The 21,526-nt window shown below is 43.4% G+C and overlaps 1 protein-coding gene across 1 annotated transcript; it reads left to right on the plus strand.

Annotated features, from left to right (window-relative positions):
• Positions 1 to 832: 832 nt before the first annotated feature.
• Positions 833 to 20,388, plus strand: LOC139477918 (uncharacterized). The gene is made up of 10 exons (XM_071260363.1): positions 833 to 899; positions 4,884 to 5,104; positions 6,169 to 6,335; positions 6,923 to 7,173; positions 8,112 to 8,349; positions 11,115 to 11,292; positions 11,665 to 11,940; positions 13,454 to 13,639; positions 17,253 to 17,400; positions 19,188 to 20,388. The coding sequence occupies exons 1-10, from the start codon at positions 833 to 835 to the stop codon at positions 19,439 to 19,441; spliced, it is 1,986 nt and encodes a 661-aa protein (XP_071116464.1). The 3' UTR covers positions 19,442 to 20,388.
• The last annotated feature ends 1,138 nt before the right edge of the window (positions 20,389 to 21,526 follow it).

The raw sequence follows: 21,526 nt of genomic DNA on the forward strand, positions 1-21,526 counted from the left end.
AGAAAGTACATCTTTTTTAGATTCAATCAGAGCGTCACCGGCTAAACGTAGAGTATGTCGTGTCGAGTCACAGCTTCCATCCCATAATAGGTGAAGGGGTGAGAGACAAACAACCTCATCACAAACCTACCCCGATCACAAACTATTACACACAACCCCACTCAACACTACCCGACCAAACACTACCCTCCACCCCAAACTAATATACACTCCCCCCACTCCACCCCCCCCCTACAAACACTACCCCACACACACACACACACACACACACACAAAAAAAAACTATTAGACATAACCCCACTCAACCCCACCCCACCCAACCAAACGCTACCCTTCACCACAAACTTTTACACACAACCCCACTCTACCTCACCCCAACCCACCAAACACTACACTCACTCACTCACTCACTCACTCACACATTCACTCACTCACTCACTCACTCACTCACTCACTCACTCACTCACTCACTCACCCATCCACCAACCCACCCACTCACCCACCAACCCACTCACTCACTCACTCACTCACTCACTCACTCAGAATACGTCTGTACCAATTCCGAAAGCATACGCTATCTTCTGTCAGTACCAAGAAATGTTCAAACGTTCTATGTACTGGTGTAACAATGAGCAACATGCTTTTTTTTATCTCTAACGTCACGCATGACCAAAGCATGAATACTTAGACATGACATAATGTCCCGGGTAGGTACGACATATCGGTAGGTTATTTACAGACCAGACACGCTCCACGTCGGACGAGCCGGGCTATAAAGGGGCATGGCCAAACCGGCTGTGGCATTTCACTCTGCTCCCTCCCTCCCTGCATCATGGCGTCGACGCTGCATCTCCTCCTCACTGTGGCCACCATAGTCTGGGGACAACATGAACTGCCAAGTAAGTAGCTGTCTGACCTTCATCACTAGTGGCACTGTAGGGATGTGTTGTGCTATCAAGATTACACCGCATCTTTGTACGACATCACTTTCCTAAGGTCACATACCACCAGTATTTTATCTTTGTATAATATCACATACCACCAGTACTTTATCTTTGTATGAGATCACATACCACCAGTACTTTATCGCAATACGAAATCACATACTACCAGTACTTTATCTTTGTACGAGATCACATACTACCGGTAATTTATCTTTGTACGAGATCACATCCAACAAGTACTTTATCTTTGTATGACATCACATACTACCAGTACTTTATCGCTGTACTAGATCACATACCACCAGTACTTTATCTTTGTACGAGATCACATACTACCAGTACTTTATCGTTGTCAAGATCACATACCACCAGTACTTTGTCGCTGTACTAGATCACATACTACCAGTACTTTATCTTTGTACGAGATCACATACTACCAGTTCTTTATCGTTGTATGAGATCACATACCACCAGTACTTTATCTTTCTACTAGATCACATAGTACCAGTACTTTATCGCTGTACTAGATCACATACCACCAGTACTTTATCGCTGTACGAGATCACATAGTACCTGTACTTTATCGCTGTACTAGATCACATACCACCAGTACTTTATCTTTGTTCTAGATCACATACTACCAGTACTTTATCTTTGTACTACATCACATACTACCAGTACTTTATCTTTGTACGAGATCACATACTACCGGTAATTTATCTTTGTACGAGATGACACCCAACAAGTACTTTATCTTTGTATGACATCACATACTACCAGTACTTTATCTTTGTACGAGATCACATACTACCAGTACTTTATCGTTGTCAAGATCACATACCACCAGTACTTTGTCGCTGTACTAGATCATATACTACCAGTACTTTATCTTTGTACGAGATCACATACTACCAGTACTTTATCTTTGTACTAGATCACATACCACCAGTACTTTATCGTTGTATGAGATCACATACTACCAGTATTTTATCTTTGTATGAGATCACATACTACCAGTACTTTATCTTTGTAAGAGATCACATATTACCAGTACTTTATCTTTGTATGAGATCACATACTACCAGTACTTTATCGTTGTATGAGATCACATACCACCAGGACTTTATCTTCGTATGAGATCACATACTACCAGTATTTTATCTTTGTATGAGATCACATATCACCAGTACTTTATCTTTGTATGAGATCACATACTACCAGTGCTTTATCTTTGTACGAGATCACATATCACCAGTACTTTATCTTTGTACTAGATCACATACCACCAGTACTTTATCTTTGTACTAGATCACATAGTACCAGTACTTTATCGCTGTACTAGATCACATACCACCAGTACTTTATCGCTGTACTAGATCACATAGTACCTGTACTTTATCGCTGTACTAGATCACATACCACCAGTACTTTATCTTTGTACTAGATCACATACTACCAGTACTTTATCTTTGTACTAGATCATATACTACCAGTACTTTATCTTTGTACTAGATCACATACTACCAGTACTTTATCTTTGTACTAAATCACATACCACCAGTACTTTATCTTTGTACGAGATCACATATCACCAGTACTTTGTCGCTGTACTAGATCACATACCACCAGTACTTTATCTTTGTACTAGATCACATACTACCAGTACTTTATCTTTGTACTAGATCACATAGTACCAGTACTTTAACGCTGTACTAGATCACTTACCACCAGTACTTTAACGCTGTACTAGATCACATAGTACCAGTATTTTATCGCTGTACTAGATCACATACCACCAGTACTTTATCTTTGTACTAGATCACATACCACCAGTACTTAATCGTTGTGCGAGATCACATACAACCAGTACTTTATCATTGTACTAGATCACAAACTACCAATACTTTATCGCTGTACGAGATCACATACCACCAGTACTCTATCTTTGTACGAGATCACATACTACCAGTACTTTATCTTTGTACTAGATCACATACTACCAGTACTTTATCTTTGTACGAGATCACATACTACCGGTAATTTATCTTTGTACGAGATGACACCCAACAAGTACTTTATCTTTGTATGACATCACATACTACCAGTACTTTATCTTTGTACGAGATCACATACTACCAGTACTTTATCGTTGTCAAGATCACATACCACTAGTACTTTGTCGCTGTACTAGATCACATACTACCAGTACTTTATCTTTGTACGAGATCACATACTACCAGTACTTTATCTTTGTACTAGATCACATACTACCAGTTCTTTATCGTTGTATGAGATCACATACCACCAGTACTTTATCTTTGTATGAGATCACATACCACCAGTACTTTATCTTTGTACTAGATCACATAGTACCAGTACTTTATCTTTGTACTAGATCACATACCACCAGTACTTTATCTTTGTACTAGATCACATATCACCAGTACTTTATCTTTGTACTAGATCACATACCACCAGTACTTTATCTTTGTACTAGATCACATACTACCAGTACTTTATCTTTGTACTAGATCACATAGTACCAGTACTTTAACGCTGTACTAGATCACTTACCACCAGTACTTTAACGCTGTACTAGATCACATAGTACCAGTACTTTATCGCTGTACTAGATCACATACCACCAGTACTTTATCTTTGTACTAGATCACATACTACCAGTACTTTATCTTTGTACTAGATCACATACCACCAGTACTTAATCGTTGTGCGAGATCACATACAACCAGTACTTTATCTTTGTACTAGATCACAAACTACCAATACTTTATCGCTGTACGAGATCACATACTACCAGTACTTTATCTTTGTACTAGATCACATACTACCAGTACTTTATCTTTGTACTAGATCACATACTACCAGTACTTTATCGTTGTACGAGGTTCTATTTTGGAAGTGAGTGCGCTTGTGCGTGCGTATGTGTGTGCGCGTCTGGGTATTGTGTGACACATCGCACTCAGCAACATTCTAGCGACATATGAGTCATTTACCTACAGCATGTATTACTCGAGTCAGGGCCACACGATCCAGTGATTATTATTATCAAACACGACCCCGTCGGGGTACGATGACACGCTTCCAAGTCACCCAGCCTGACCACCCAATCCACTTAAAGTCGCCTCTGGGGACCCAGTCTAACCCGGAGACACCGCGTTCTCCACACAGACGACACATGGCAGTGAACGCGGGGGACAGATGTCAAGTGTGTTACCCCGACAACCAGCCCTATAAGCACTGACAATCTCCTCGCGTAACCTTGCCTCATAGTCTGCTCCATACACGCGGTATGCGGCCTACACATGCCAGTATTTGTTAAATTCAAGGTCGTGAATGTGTTTTTCAAAGGCAGGTATTGTAATGCTTATAAACGCTTATAATGTGGTAAATCCCAGACTATCAAGTTTGAATGTCGCTGCCGCCAGGACGGAAATAATGTAGTATTCATATACGCCATAATAGGGCAGTGACGTCACCTTGTCAAGGTACGGCGTTTACAGCGACGTCACATGGAAACACTTTGAGACGCTGTCACGTCTGTTGTGTGTGCCTGCCGTCTTCCAACAAGGGAAATTAATGTACGCGTTGTTCAGTGAGAAACTCTAAGTCGTTCTAAGACATAACTACAGCAAATAGTCGGAACAAAAAAAGTAAGTTCGTTATATCCGTCAGTTCGTTACAAGCGTGTTCGTTATAACCGTAGTTTACTGTAGATAGTGCGTGTGTGTGTGTCTGTGTGTGCGCCTGCGTGCGTGTGTGCGTGTGTGTGTGTGTGTGTGTGTGTGTGTGTGTGTGTGCGCGCGCGTGTATGCGTGTGTGTACGTGTGCTTATCGCTACGTCGTCATGTCGTTCAAGTTGTGCGGTGTGGTGGTCTAATACTTCCAGTAACTTTTTCAGTAACTCATTTTTGTTCAAAGCGTACGAGACCCACCCCTGTATGCGTGAGTGTGTTGATGGCGGAACCCCCATGACGTGTGAGTACACGTTCACCCTGGAGTACTACATCGTCTTGAGCAAGGCCTGCTTCGCCTGCCCTTCCAACATCACCGACTGCTACAGACCCCACTGTGTCGCTGCTGACGGCGTCCGGAGACCGATTATCACCGTCAACAGAATGCTGCCCGGCCCGGCTCTGCATGTACGTAGGAGATAGGACCGGTGAAGATCCAGGGTAGAATAGGTCTTCAGAAACCCATTCTTGTCGTAATTGGCGACTGTGCTTGTCGTAAGAGACGACTAACGGGATTGGGTTTTCGGGCTCGTGGACTTGGTTAAAGCATGTCATCGATCCCAATTGCGTGGATCGACGCTCGTGATATCAATCACTGGATTGTCTGGTCCAGACTCGATTATTTACAGACCGCCGTCATGTAGCTGGAATATTGCTGAGTGTGGCATTAAACAACAAACAAACAAACAACGTTGGAGGAGACACTTTAAGGTATTTTAAAACTGTACTCCAAGGGTAGCCATGATGTGCCGCCAGGCTCTGAAGTCGTGTTTGTAGACTTCGATAATACCAGTGGGGTTATATAGCGTTTAAGAGGGTTTCAGATAGCCTCAATGGGCGAGGAAATCGTATGCAGGTTAATAACCAAGGGGGGAATGTCAGTGACGTTTGAGACACTGTAAGGAGGTTGCGAACGCTGTTGAGGGGCTTGAGGACACTGCCTGTGTTTTGAGAATAGTGTCAAGTAGCATTGGGTTAAGAACGCTGTCAATTGGGTTTCGAGGGCTGCATGTCTAACAGATGTTGCAAGCTATGCCTTGGGTACCAACTGATCCAGCGAATGTAATCTATTCCCAAGTTTATTTGTCGTTTTTGGTTAGATGTGTTAAAAAAGTTGACGTTTGCAGATGTGTTGACACAATACGATATTCACCCTTTTTACATGTCTTAAAGTCTTCTTATCAAGTGCGCACGGGTGGCCCAGTCGTCTAAGGCGCCGCGATTCGCTGTGCAGAGTTACGTCCCTTGGGCGCGCCAGAAACCTATGATTGCGGGTTCGCCCCGATTATGTTTTTAGGTTTGTCAGCACCATACCCGTGCTCGTGGGTTTCACCGACGTGGTAAACGTCTGAGACCTGCATCACTTCGGGCTGACACGCGCGATATAGCTGTAATACTGTTAAAATCAGCGTTAAACCAAACTCACTCTCACTCAGTTTCTTATCAAAACGTTATCGACCTCACGTCCACAGGTCTGCCAACACGACACGGTCGTTGTGAACGTCGACAATAGAATGGAAGGGTCTGAGAGCACCGCCATCCACTTTCACGGAGTCTTCCAGAAGGGCTCTCCGCATCATGACGGCGTCCCCATGATCACCCAGTGCCCCATCGAGTCTTCATCCACCTTCCAATACAAGTACGTCATTCATTGTCTTCTCACTCACTCACTCACTCACTCGACCACCCAACCACCCAACCACCCAAAACCCACCCACCCACCTACTCAATCAATCAATCACTCACTCACTCACTCACTCACTCACTCACACACATTTGCAATAAACCATACCCGTCACGTACCGTTCCACAAAGCGATTACAGCGCTAAGACGATCATAACTCCCATACTATGACATAGACTAACAATTGTTGTAGCTCTACGATCGCTTTGTGGAAAGTGGCCAAGATCTAAACTGTTTTTAACTAAATCAATATGATAATGATGATCACAAAAACAAATGATTTAATATCAGAAAGTGACGTATTACTTGGTTATAGAATGTAACGCTAACCTTCAACTCATGCACTCATCAGGTAACTGTCTGCGACGAGATGCGCCCCTTATCCAAACCAGGATCCGCGGATTATGATCCTTGTCCTGCTAGCATCACACTTGAGCTCCAGAGAAATGTCTAGTTTGGCGTTTCCTCTCACATTAATCTCCCATATATTGATATGAATGATACACTCACTCACTCACTCACTCTTCAACTTGTATTTCTAGGTTTAAAGCAGATAACCGAGGCTCCATGTACTGGCACGCCCACGCCGGGCTCCAACGTGCTGACGGCGTGTTTGGAGCTCTTATCATCCGGGAACCAGCAAAAGGTGACCCCTCATCTCACCTCTACCAGCATGACCTTCCGGAACACGCCCTGGTCGTGCATGACTGGCTGACCGACATGACCATGACACGCTACACGGAGCTGGCCCATGTCGGGGTCCTCACGTCTAAAGTCACCATGCTTATTAACGGTAGGTTGTATCATCTTCCTTCACCGAATATAACGTGAACCCTCTTAATCTGGAAACCTGTCTTCTGGAGGGTCAGCGTGTCTAGCTCAACATATGATCAGTGACTCCTGTACCCAGGGTTCGAAGCCCTGATTACCGTACATGGTATATGGTCCCCCTGCACCCCCTTCTAATGTGGCATAAAATGACAAATTCTAAATATAAAAAATACTCAGGAAAGGTAATGTTTATTTTTTCTTTCTTTCTTTCTTTCTTTCTTTCTTGTTTAACGCCGCTCTAAAGCAATATTCCAGCTATATGACGGCGATCTGTAAATAATCGAGTCTAAATAATTGAATAACCAGACAATCCAGTGATTGACATCATGAGCAACGATCCAGGCATTTGGGATACGATGCCACGCATCAACCAAGTCAGCGAGCCTGACCACCCGATCCCGTTAGTCGCCCCTTACGACAAGCATGGGTTGCTGAAGACTTATTCAACTCCGGACCTTCACGGGTCACAATTACTTTTAGACAGATCATGTATCAAAAGCGGCGTTAACCTCAAGACACCAAATACAGTGAATGTGGCTTAAAATACGGATCAAATTTTAAATACAAGAAATACACAAGAAAGATAATGGTTGTTTGTTTGTTTCTTTGTTGTATAACGCCGCACTGACCAATAGTCCAGTTATATGGCGTAGGTCTGTAAACAATCAAAAATGGACCAGAAAATCCAGTGATTAAAAAGGTAATTATGTGTTGGGTTGTGACGTAAGTTGTCTGTAAATAATCAAACATGGACCAGACAATCCAGTGATTAGAAAGGAAATGATGTGTTGGGTTGTGGCGTAGGTTGTCTGTAAATAATCAAACATGGACCAGATAATCCAGTGATTAGAAAGGAAATGATGTGTTGGGTTGTGACGTAAGTTGTCTTGTTGTGCGCAGGTCGCGGTGCCTACCAGGACTTCATCCACCCCGACACCAACCAGACGGTCTACACCCCGTACTCCGTGTTCCGGGTACGAAAGGACGCCAAGTATCGCTTCCGGGTCATCAGCAGCTCCATCTTGAAATGCCCCATCCAGATCTCTGTCGACGATCACGACGTCACCATGATAGCCAGCGACGGAGTTCCGTTCGAGCCCGTCGTTGTCAGCTCATTCGTCGTCTTCCCAGGCGAAAGGTTAATATAATACAACAATACAATAATACAATGATACAATGGCAAATTTGTTGACACTTACGCTTCCATTTGTAGCATATTCAAACAATGGCTTCAGGGATTATAGCGACCGGTCATTTATACTCTTCTAAAAGAGAAACGCATCGGAGATAATGAGAATGCTGATTTTGGCTATTCATGAAACATTCGTGATACATTCGTGATACATTCGATACAATTTCAATATGTTTTATTAAAAGATGTTAGGCACATGCTCGTTTAATTGATGTAGCGCACAAACGCAAACTTGTTTAGCTCAACACAGCATATTTTAATACTGCACGAAAATGTCATGGACAGGAAATTAAAAACAGAATGCCCGTTGTGACAATCATGTGCCGTGCCAATGACTACAGAAGGTCAAACGTCAGTCAACATTTTGTCATACGTTTGTCGACTTATCAGAAGTGGGACAATGCCAATCGCGACATCGCCATATGACGTCTTGACGTTTGAGAGTCCCAGCCTGCAGTTGCACGTCATTTGAAAGTACACCAGCTGCAGTAATCTCGTTTATGGGATGTGTATACATGGAGAAGTGGTAGACCAAGAGTCACCCCCCCTGCACAAGATCGCTACATCCGGGTATATCGCCTACGTCATCGACATGCTACTACCACCGAGACTGCATCACATGTGCCTGGTTTGAGGTGGGCATCGGACTAAACAATCAGGAATCGTCTGCGAAGAGTGGGAATTAGACCCAGAAGGCCGGTATCTGTCCCTGTATTTAGACATTTGCATCGACGACAACGTATGCGATGGAGCAACACCGCACAGACAGAGACTGGATGGTGGGTCTGGTTCAGTGATGAATCACGATTTCTTCTCCAACGCATAAATGGAAGACAGCGTGTCTACCGACGTCGAAATGAACGTTTTGCATTCAACTGATTTGGACAGATCGACAGATTCCGTGGCGGAAGTGTGATAGTGTGGGCAGCCATATCCTACTCACGGAGATCTGACTTGGAGGAGCGGTCGGGTAGCCTAGTGGTTAAAGCGTCCGATCGTCACGCCGAAGACCCGGGTTCGATTCCCGACATGGGTACAATGTGTGAAGCCCATTTCTGGTGTCCCCCGCCGTGATATTGCTGGAATATTGCTTAAAGCGGCGTAAAACCATACTCACTCAATCACTCAATCACTCAATCACTCAATCACTCACTCACTCACTCACTCACTCTGACTTGGAGGTGGTTCAGGTGAATCATCAACGTCACCTTCCGATCATCAACCGACAGAGGGAGTTGTGCCAACATGCTCGTGTCACTGTTGACTTTCGTCATAATTCAAACGTCAATGTCATCCTATGACCTTCCAGAGTTCCGGATCGGAACCCGATTGAACATCTGTGGGATGAACCCGATTGACAATCTGTGGGATGAACCCGATAGACATGTTCGTCAACGTCAACATACGCCATATACACTTGCACTACTGGCCAACGCGTTGCAGGAAGAATGGAGGAGAATTACACGTGTTCAGTCTGTGCCAAGGGGGTGCAGATCACAGATTACAACACACGGTGGTCACACGAGGTCCTGATCGGAACGCCCCCTCTCGGACGTACGTGTCTCGTGACATGACAATCAGTATTGCCATTATGTCTACAGAACATGTGATGATCACTCTTTTAGTGTCATCCTTGTGTCAACCAATTTAAATGAATTATGCACATTTAACTGAACACAGTCCACAATTTCAAAGTTAGCCTGAGCGTTTTTTATTTTGGAGAGTATATTTCGTGGGGGGGGGATAACAAATGGATACAAATAGGTGTCCTTCCAATGCAATGTGTGTTCATGTCATAAGTTGGGCTACATATTGAAATGGCATTGACACTTGACTGGTCATTCTACCACATCATTACTCATTTTGAACAGAATATTTAGGAAATGTACTTGATACTACACTGACACCGTGTATACGCCCATGTCTGTCAAGGTACGACTTTGTGATACTGCTTGACACCGTGTATACGCCCATATCTGTCAAGGTACGACTATGTGATACTGCTTGACACCGTGTATACGCCCATGTCTGTCAAGGTACGACTATGTGATACTGCTTGACACGTGTATATGCCCTTGTTTCTCAAAGTACGACTTTGTGATACTGCTTGACACCGTGTATATGCCCATGTTTCTCAAAGTACGACTTTGTGATACTGCTTGACACCGTGTATATGCCCATGTTTCTCAAGGTACGACTTTGTGATACCGCTTGACACCGTGTATATGCCCATGTTTCTCAAGGTACGACTTTGTGATACTGCTTGACACCGTGTATATGCCCATGTTTCTCAAGGTACGACTTTGTAATACTGCTTGACACCGTGTATATGCCCATGTTTCTCAAGGTACGACTTTGTAATACTGCTTGACACCGTGTATATGCCCATGTTTCTCAAGGTACGACTTTGTAATACTGCTTGACACCGTGTATATGCCCATGTTTCTCAAGGTACGACTTTGTAATACTGCTTGACACCGTGTATATGCCCATGTTTCTCAAGGTACGACTTTGTAATACTGCTTGACACCGTGTATATGCCCATGTTTCTCAAGGTACGACTTTGTGATACTGCTTGACACCGTGTATATGCCCATGTTTCTCAAGGTACGACTTTGTGATACTGCTTGACACCGTGTATATGCCCATGTTTCTCAAGGTACGACTTTGTGATACTGCTTGACACCGTGTATATGCCCATGTTTCTCAAGGTACGACTTTATTCTGGACGCGGACAAGGCTGTGGGGAACTACTGGATTCGGGCTCGCGGCATGCTCGACTGCGCAGGGGACAAGGCTAAACAGGTCGCCATCCTCAGATACGACAACGCCAACGAGACGGAGCCAAGTGCACCTACAGACTACGAAAGCGCAGTGCGAGGCGGGAAGGTAGGCGACAAGTAACAAACTGATACAGAAGACTGACATTTTCTTCCAATCATTCACGCACCTGTCACAAAGACAACTGTTATGTAGCTGTTAGGTTGGCATTCTAGAAGTTGGTGAGTAAATACGAAAATGTACAACTTTATTGATAACAACTTCGGGTTTATTGCATACAACCAGCTTGATAATGGTGTAAGAATCTACATCGAAACATTTCTAAATGCAATAACCAAGACGTTGCAATAAATTGAAGGTGTATGTTTTTGTTACATATGCAAGTGTTGCTTTTTAATTTTCAACATTTCAATACTCAAATCACTAACTCCACCTGACATTTTATGGAGATTCTGTTCATATTGTTTTCTTGTATTTAAGCTTCTGAATCCCCTGAACGAAAAGGGTTCGCCGGACCAAATGCCGGTGTCGTGGCTCAACGCCACCCTCGCCGATCCTCTCAATCTCAAAGAGAAGCCGGACAAGAAGTTCTACCTCGCGGTGGACTTCAACAAGATTGACAACTACCGGATCCATCATGAACTGTACTACCCCATCTCAGCCACGGAGAAGGATCTGCCCATGCCACAAGCCAACAACATCAGCAACAAAGAACCTCCGGCGCCGCTACTGACGCAGTACAACGATGTGCCAAAGGTAAGCAGACGCTACTGACGCCATACAGCGATGTACCATGGGTATGTAGACGCTACTGACGCCATACAGCGATGTACCATGGGTATGTAGACGCTACTGACGCCGTACAGCGATGTTCCATGGGTATGTTGTCGCTACTGACGCAGTACAACGATGTACCATGGGTATGTTGCCGCTACTGACGCCGTACAACAATGTACCATGGGTATGTTGTCGCTACTGACGCCGAACAACGATGTATCATGGGTATGTTGACGCTGCTGACGCCGTACAACAATGTACCGGGGGTATGTTGACGCTACAGACGCCGTACAACGATGTGCCACAGGTAAGTAGACGCTACAGACGCAGTCCAACGATTTACCACGGGTAAGTAGACGCTACTGACGACGTACAACGACGTACCACGGGTAAGTAGACGCTACTGACGACGTACAACGACGTACCACGGGTAAGTAGACGCTACCGACGACGTACAACGATGTACCACGGGTAAGTAGACGCTACTGACGACGTACAACGATGTACCACGGGTAAGTAGACGCTACTGACGACGTACAACGACGTACCACGGGTAAGTAGACGCTACTGACGACGTACAACGATGTACCACGGGTAAGTAGACGCTACTGACGACGTACAACGATGTACCACGGGTAAGTAGACGCTACTGACGACGTACAACGACGTACCACGGGTAAGTAGACGCTACTGACGCCGTACAACGATGTACTACGGGTAAGTAGATGCTACTGACGCCGTACAACGATGTACCACGGGTAAGTAGACGCCTCTGTGATTCCTAGGATGTATAAAGTATGTAGTCGGTCTCTCCATGTCGGGTCCTGTCTCCATCGCAGTGGTGTTCATACTCTGTGACCTTGACACCAATGACGTCGCAGCCGACGATGTAGGTCCGTCAAAATGCCACCTCGAACTGAACGTCTAGGGCGAATACCTTCATCGTGTAATCGGTTCCCCACACTCTGGGCTGATATCCTGGTATTGCCGTAGTTGTAGAGGAGGACCTGGTCTTTTTGCCACATCATTGCCGTACCTCATTCTTTCCATACAAATCAATCCACAAAACCCTGCAGAAATTCATTTTGGGTATTAATTTTGTATGGATGTCAGCAACACCCTGTCAGATATTAACGATTGTACTACCATTGCGTTGTTGTTGTTTTCAGAGTATACTGATGTATTCACTTGATGTATTGTTCAAGTGACCTTGCGAATCAATTCGCTATTCACTTTACAGCTTTAAGAAATTAACAAAGAGAAGAGAATTTCCTTCTTAATCCAAATACTCATAAAATAATAAGTTTAATTGTCAACCGATGGAACGTGTACAATATCCGCGTGTGCCTACAATGCAGTCTTACAATCCGGGCTCCCCAAAACCCCCTTTTCGAACACCAAATGGTTGGTTGAAGCATGCCAGTCGCTATCCTCTCCTTCTCGCCCCGTGATATGAGTTCATCCACCCAAGACGTTACCATGTTTGTTTCAGGAATTGTTTTGTACCCCAGAGAACACCAGAAACTGCAGCAACCGGTTCTGTGAGTGTATCAACGTCATGGAGGTCGCCCTGGACGACACGGTAGAGATCATCCTCATCGACGAAGGCTCGTTCAGCAGCACCAACCACCCCTTTCATCTGCATGGGTACAACTTCCGGGTCGTTGCCATGGACAAGGTACGTGACGCTGTAAACATCCCGTTCGGGTCAACTCGGCATATTCCGTTACCTTTGTAATACCTCGGGGAGAACCTGATTTGGGGTACTGAATGGAAAACAGCATGTCGACCGATGTCTCCGCATACAGTTCGTAAAACAGGGGAGACTATATATATGATTGTCTATATGGACTAGATAAGATTGGTTGGTTTGTTGTTTAACGCCGCACTCAGCAATGTTCCAGCTATATGGCGGCGGTTGACTAGATAAGAGGATCTGTAAGATGTTCTATAGCGTCTATAGGGTCTGTATAAGATTGTTTATACAACGGGACCTGACGGGTCTGAAGGGTCTGAATAAGAGGGTCTAAATGGTACATATGGGCTTTAACGTGGGTCTATATGAAACATGAAGTGATCTACAAGAAAACAAAATGGCGTCTGCGTGTGGCGATACGCGTTTTTTCTGCGTATCTCGTTCAAATGCTTGATATCAGGGACATGAATTGTCAAACTGAGCACTTTCTAGTGAATGAGTATGTTTCACGCCGCTTTGAGCAAAACTCCAGCACCAGAAATTGGCTTTACACATTGTACCCATGAAGGGAATCAGACCCGTGCCCTCGCCGTGACAAGAGAAAGCTTTAATCACAAGGCTACTCCACCGCCCCAGAATTTTATAAATAAATTTACTTATAACAAAACAGTTTATTACTCTTTGCGAGGACTATTGTATCAACAGTGATCGGAGGACCCGACCCCTGAGGTGGTCTGACCGTTCAGAGGACGCAGAACACCGAGAAGCTTAGAGATAGTCAATGCTTAATGGTCAACCTAATAGTCACGTGAACTAGTGACACTAGTAGTTCAAATACATTTACATCCAATGTTGGCCGAGATGATGAACCGGATCGGGATGAGCTGAGTGTTAAACATCCGGGCCATTTTATTATGTTCGGCTACCTGTGCCTGAGTGAGTGAGTGAGTGAGTGAGTGAGTGAGTGAGTGAGCGAGCGAGTGTTGTAATGTCGCTCCATATAGCATTCATCTTCTATCACTGCGTTAGAGCTTAATTTGGAAAGTAAGCCCAAATTGAACACAGATATGGTGCTACCCCATCCCTCCGGATCCTCACCGGGGTGGCCGTGAGGTTCAGACACGTGCCGCTACACTGGATTCAGTTGACCTTAATGACGACTCGGAAATCACTTTCGGGTTGTGGCCGTTGCGTTGCAACTGCGATAACTTCCTTGTTGTTGCCAAGGACGCACATTGTGTGGCGTCCATGTTCTTTATATAGATTCTTCCTTGTTACCGTAACGTCACGAGACTTTGTGTATTTATGAGCTTACATCACGTTACAACCACTGGGTTGATATGAGGATTATAACATACTGGGTTGGTATGAGGATTATAACATACTGGGTTGATATGAGGATTATAACACACTGGGCTGATATGAGGATTATAACATACTGGGTTGATATGAGGATTATAACACACTGGGTTGGTATGAGGATTATAACATACTGGGTTGATATGAGGATTATAACATACTGGGTTGATATGAGGATTATAACACTCTGGGTTGATATGAGGATTATAACATACTGGGTTGATATGAGGATTATAACATAATGGGTTGATATGAGGATTATAACATACTGGGTTGATATGAGGATTTTAACATACTGGGTTTATATGGGGATTATAACACACTAGATTGATATGAGGATTATAACACACTGGGTTGATATGAGGATTATAACATGCTGGGTTGATATGAGGATTATAACACTCTGGGTTGATATGAGGATTATAACATACTGGGTTGATATGAGGATTATAACACACTGGGTTGATATGAGGATTATAACATACTGGGTTGATATGAGGATTATAACATACTGGGTTGATATGAGGATTATAACACTCTGGGTTGATATGAGGATTATAACACTCTGGGTTGATATGAGGATTATAACATACTGGGTTGATATGAGGATTATAACACACTGGGTTGGTATGAGGATTATAACATACTGGGTTGATATGAGGATTATAACATACTGGGTTGATATGAGGATTATAACACTCTGGGTTGATATGAGGATTATAACATACTGGGTTGATATGAGGATTATAACATAATGGGTTGATATGAGGATTATAACATACTGGGTTGATATGAGGATTTTAACATACTGGGTTTATATGGGGATTATAACACACTAGATTGATATGAGGATTATAACACACTGGGTTGATATGAGGATTATAACATGCTGGGTTGATATGAGGATTATAACACTCTGGGTTGATATGAGGATTATAACATACTGGGTTGATATGAGGATTATAACACACTGGGTTGATATGAGGATTATAACATACTGGGTTGATATGAGGATTATAACATACTGGGTTGATATGAGGATTATAACACTCTGGGTTGATATGAGGATTATAACACTCTGGGTTGATATGAGGATTATAACATACTGGGTTGATATGAGGATTATAACATACTGGGTTGATATGAGGATTATAACATACTGGGTTGATATGAGGATTTTAACATACTGGGTTTATATGGGGATTATAACACACTAGATTGATATGAGGATTATAACACTCTGGGTTGATATGAGGATTATAACATACTGGGTTGATATGAGGAGTTTAACATACTGGGTTTATATGGGGATTATAACACACTAGATTGATATGAGGATTATAACACACTGGGTTGATATGAGGATTATAACATGCTGGGTTGATATGAGGATTATAACACTCTGGGTTGATATGAGGATTATAACATACTGGTTTGATATGAGGATTATAACATACTGGGTTGATATGAGGATTATAACATACTGGGTTGATATGAGGATTATAACACACTGGGTTGATATGAGGATTATAACATACTGGGTTGATATGAGGATTATAACATACTGGGTTGATATGAGGATTATAACATACTGGGTTGATATGAGGATTATAACATACTGGTTTGATATGAGGATTATAACATACTGGGTTGATATGAGGATTTTAACATACTGGGTTGATATGAGGATTATAACACACTGGGTTGATATGAGGATTATAACATACTGGGTTGATATGAGGATTATAACATAATGGGTTGATATGAGGATTATAACATACTGGGTTGATATGAGGATTATAACATACTGGGTTGATATGAGGATTATAACATACTGGGTTGATATGAGGATTATAACATACTGGGTTGATATGAGGATAATAACATACTGGGTTGATATGAGGATAATAACATACTGGGTTGATATGAGGATTATAACATACTGGGTTGGTATGAGGATTATAACATACTGGGTTGGTATGAGGATTAAAGAATGGACTGATATGAGGATATAAGAGTGGATGACAATATAACATGTTTAATAATACGATACATTTGAGGCTTGTTACGTTTATGTATTGTCATAAAAAATTGTAAGCATTCAGCAAAACCCATTAATCCGTTTCCCGTTACACGTCCCGATTAAATTTGTTTTCGGATTATTAAATTGTTGTTCTGGAATAAAGTCCTGTATGTTGAAGTTCTACAAAAACTCATAATTTGCTTCCTCCTCCAGATTAACATCTCCACAACTCTACAAGAGGTGATGCAACTTGACACGGACGGCCTCATCAGCAGGAACCTGGAGACTCCAGTCGCTAAAGACACCGTCACCATTCCTAATGGCGGATACACTGTCATCAGATTCAAGGCCGATAACCCAGGTATGTGAGTGAGTAAGTGAGTGAGTGAGTATGGTTTTTACGCCGTTTTAGCAATATTCCAGCAACATCACGGCGGGCGTCACCTGAAATGGGCTTCACACATTGTACCCATGTCGGGAATCGAACCCGGGTCTTCGGCGTGACGAGTGAACGCTTTAACCACTTGGCTACCCGACCGCCCCTATCACTTTCACATCCGGGTACCTACAGTAGGAATTTGACACGTCGTCGCCTGTTATGGCGACCAATACGCAAAACGTTTGTGGCATGCATATTGTGCTTACTGGGTTGGGAAACACGTCCCCGAGGTGCTTTGTCGTAGCTGTGGTAATGACTGGTTTATCGCCCTGTTTTCTGTAGGGTGTGGTGTTTCCACTGTATGTCTGTGTCAGGTTACTGTAGGCATTTCTTTTAGAAGTGACCTCCTTTTCTTAACGGGGTATTTCCAAGGGGAATCCCCAGCGAGACTGTAGGGGGCGGATCACGTGACATACACAGGGCGGATCCGGGAAGGCGCGTGGCCCAATCTGCTCATTGTGTGAGAACAAAACATATGCTTAGGCAATCTGCTGTACTCAATCTGTGACAACATCCAGTTGGAAACCCGATCTGTTAGTGTTTGAGAATGTCCGTGTTTATTACATGACTGTACTTCCTGGAGGACGTGCCGGGTTCATACAACGTGATCGGGGCATTATTCTCGTCACACTCCACTGACATGAATGGAATAACAACAACAAATGCATTGCCGTGTACAATGGTGACGACGGTGTGTTAAACACACTAATGCAATACTATTGCAATACATTGCGATACTGGGGCATAGGTTGTATTAACGAGGGTATTGATTATGATATATGTATATTCTTTAACGCCGCACTCAGCAAATATTCAAGTTGAATAGGGCCGCATGTAAATAATAAGATCTGATCTCACACTACGATAACATGTAATCCACCGACCACCAATGACCATTCAGTCACCCCTTTCGACTTGAATTTGTCCTGGGACCTAAACTCAGCCCGACACCTTGCTCTGTGACAGACAACCCTGACGTGAGGCCGTCTCACCACCTCAGCAGTAGCGGCTGTCGGAGCCGTGCGTAGTCGCGATGGCAAATCAAATTATTTCAGTTATTTTACCGTAAATTGTAGCACAAACATTATTAGAGAACGATCTAGGAGTTTAATTCGCCTGAGGCAAACAAGTAGCTGCGAGGCGACATCAAACAAGTAGGCCCGAAGTGAGGTCAAACAAGTAGATCCGAGGTCATGTCAAACAAGCAGGCCCGGGGTTAGGTCAAACAAGTAGATCCGAGGTCGGATCAAACAAGCAGATCCGTGGTGAGATCAAACAAGTAGACCCGAGGTTAGGTCAAACAAGTAGACCCGAGGTGAGGTCAAACAAACAGATCCGAGGTGAGATCAATCAAGCAGATCCGAGATGAGATTAAACAAGTAGACCCGAGGTGAGGTCAAACAAATAGATCCGAGGTGAGATCAATCAAGCAGATCCGAGGTGAGATCAAACATGTAGGCCCGAGGTTAGGTCAAACAAATAGATCCGAGGTGAGGTCAATCAAGCAGATCCGAGATGAGATTAAACAAGTAGGCCCGAGGTCGTCTCACGCAAGTAGGCCCGAGGTTAGGTCAAACAAGTAGGCCCGAGGTCATGTCAGATAAATAGACCCGAAGTGAGGTCAAACAAGTAGATCCGAGGTCAGACAAGTAGACCCGTGGTAAGGAGGATTGTATCTCGGCTGACATATTTTTCTTGTCTTTTCACAGGTTTCTGGTTGTTCCACTGTCACGTGACATTCCACAGTCTGCTCGGTATGGGCGTTGTCATCCAGACAGGGGATCTAGCCGATATGCCCCCCGCCCCCAAACACTTCCCCCGGTGCGGGAACTGGCGATACACGGGCGAGACTAACGGCGACATGATGTTTTGTAGCTCAGGACATCGTCTCGTATCTTCTTGGACTGTGATAATATTGTGTATACTAATCTGGATGAAGTGGAGTATACACAATTCGCAATGAAACGCGAACCATAGCAACATAGAGAGAAGTATGTACGTTAAGAAGAGATGTTTCCAGTGTGTGCGACTTGAGGACAAAACTAAGAATTAGTTAAATGTGTTTATTCTTGTCACGATATTCACTTGATCTCAGAAATGTACCGATAATCCGAGTCATGGATCTATGACGTCAAATGTGATGCGTTCATGAGCGACTCGGTTCACACTAGTTCACCAGTAGGTTCGTTTGTGCATCGACCTAATTTAATGGTACTTGAAAATGAGTAATTTTTCATATATTGCCTACATGTATGTTATTGGCGTTTCTTTTGTCGGTGAGTATATTACCCACGCCTAAGGATGCAATCAGTGTTCAAGTCTTTCAACCCAATGTAAACATGAAGCCCTAATAGTGTTTTTCTTATCTTAGGAAACTGAATCTCCTCTGGCAAACTTATACTTTGGGTAGGTATTGTCTTTAGAACTATTTACTCTCCATCCCTAACTCGGTGGTGTTAAATTTTTTAAGAGTCAAAATACACATTTGATAGGGATCACAAGAAAACTTAAATCTTAACTCAAATTATATGATCACGTTGACGTCCATCGGTTTTTGATGAGTTAAAAGTCACGTGACAGCAAAAATAGTTCGGCCTTCAGGATAATTTTGTCATTTATAACAGTAGAAACAAAATAGCATCTTCACTCTCTTGTAAATAACCCTGCAAGTATGTATATAATATTTCCGAGGCCAACGCGTGTCGTGCAAGTTATGAGGTGTGCAAGTGCAATACTTGGACTGTCATTAATGGGTTCTCACGATTTCAACGGTCAGCGTATGAGTGGTCAGTTTTAGGGAGCAGGATCGACACCACGCCACAGAGCATATTTAATATATCAGTCATCAAGAACAGGTTGTCGGAGGACATTACGTGAAAATAAACCAAAGCACTGTCGCGTTGTCGCGTTGTCGCGTTGTCGTGCATTTTAACTCCCTTGTTACACATTTTTTGATAGGGCGACAATGCGACATATTTTGACAGAAACAGAAACAGAAACGTGTGTGACATATTCACAAAAAAGGCTTTCTTTAAATCATGAACACCCGTGAAGATCTGGGGTAGAATAGGTCTTCAGCAACCCATGCTTGTCTCCCTCTGTGACGATCAGGGGTAGAATAGGTCTTTAGCAACCTATGCTTGCCGTAAAAGGCGACCTTGCAGGTCGTAAGAGACGACTAACGGGAGGTCGGCCTCTCTGGTATGGTTGATGCATGTCATTGTATCCTATCGTATCCGATCGATGCTCATGATGTCAATCTCAGGATTGCCTGGTCTAGACTCGATTATTACAGGCCACCGTGATGAAGGTGGAATATTCCTGAGCGCGGCGTTAGAGACAAAGAAGCAACAAATCAAGACATAAATCATTTTCACGCATTTCTTCACCCAATAACGCCCGGAGGCCAAGTTGCAAAGCCAGGGACTAACAATTCAGAAGCATTGGTTGTTCTACCTCAGGCAGGAATCGGTATACATCATTTTACTTTAATTGTAATTTAGGTCTGTAAATTATAGAAAACATTTACTCAGATCTGATTATCTGAACAGAGCAGTGAAAGGGACGTGGGGTGTATAAGTGAAAAGGTGAGGTGTTCTGGTCAATCCACACACAACACCCAGACACCCGCCACGGTGTACAATAAGATGTATATATACACTGTTATGACTTGTCGTAAATAAACTTGTTTGTTATTGTATCACTGCGTGTGTCATAATAACATCACTATATTATTTATATCAATGGCAGTAAATGTCATTGCTTTCCATATTTGCCTTTTTCGCATTGCCAGGTTGCTAGGTAACGCGTGTATTGTGTGCTTCCGTAATTCTGCATGTTTGATCTCCCAGCAAGTCTGATATCACCAAATTCTACCTGCCTGTTACGGGTATAACATGCTCTGATATCACCAACTTCTACCTGCCTGTTACGGGTAGGACAAGTTCTGATATCACCAACTTCTACCTGCCCGTTACGGGTAGGACAAGTTCTGATATCACCAACTTCTACCTGCCCGTTACGGGTAGAACATGCTCTGATATCACCA

Source organism: Haliotis cracherodii, unplaced genomic scaffold (genome assembly GCF_022045235.1).
Source record: "Haliotis cracherodii isolate W230 unplaced genomic scaffold, xgHalCrac1.p SCAF_37, whole genome shotgun sequence".
NCBI lineage: Eukaryota > Metazoa > Mollusca > Gastropoda > Lepetellida > Haliotidae > Haliotis > Haliotis cracherodii.

Coding starts and splice junctions, on each gene's coding strand:
- LOC139477918 (XM_071260363.1), top strand. CDS start 833: ATGGCGTCGACGCTGCATCTCCTCCTCACTGTGGCCACCATAGTCTGG. Junction 8,350..11,114: donor GTCGTCTTCCCAGGCGAAAG/GTTAATATAATA, acceptor ATGTTTCTCAAG/GTACGACTTTATTCTGGACG. Junction 11,293..11,664: donor GCGCAGTGCGAGGCGGGAAG/GTAGGCGACAAG, acceptor CTTGTATTTAAG/CTTCTGAATCCCCTGAACGA.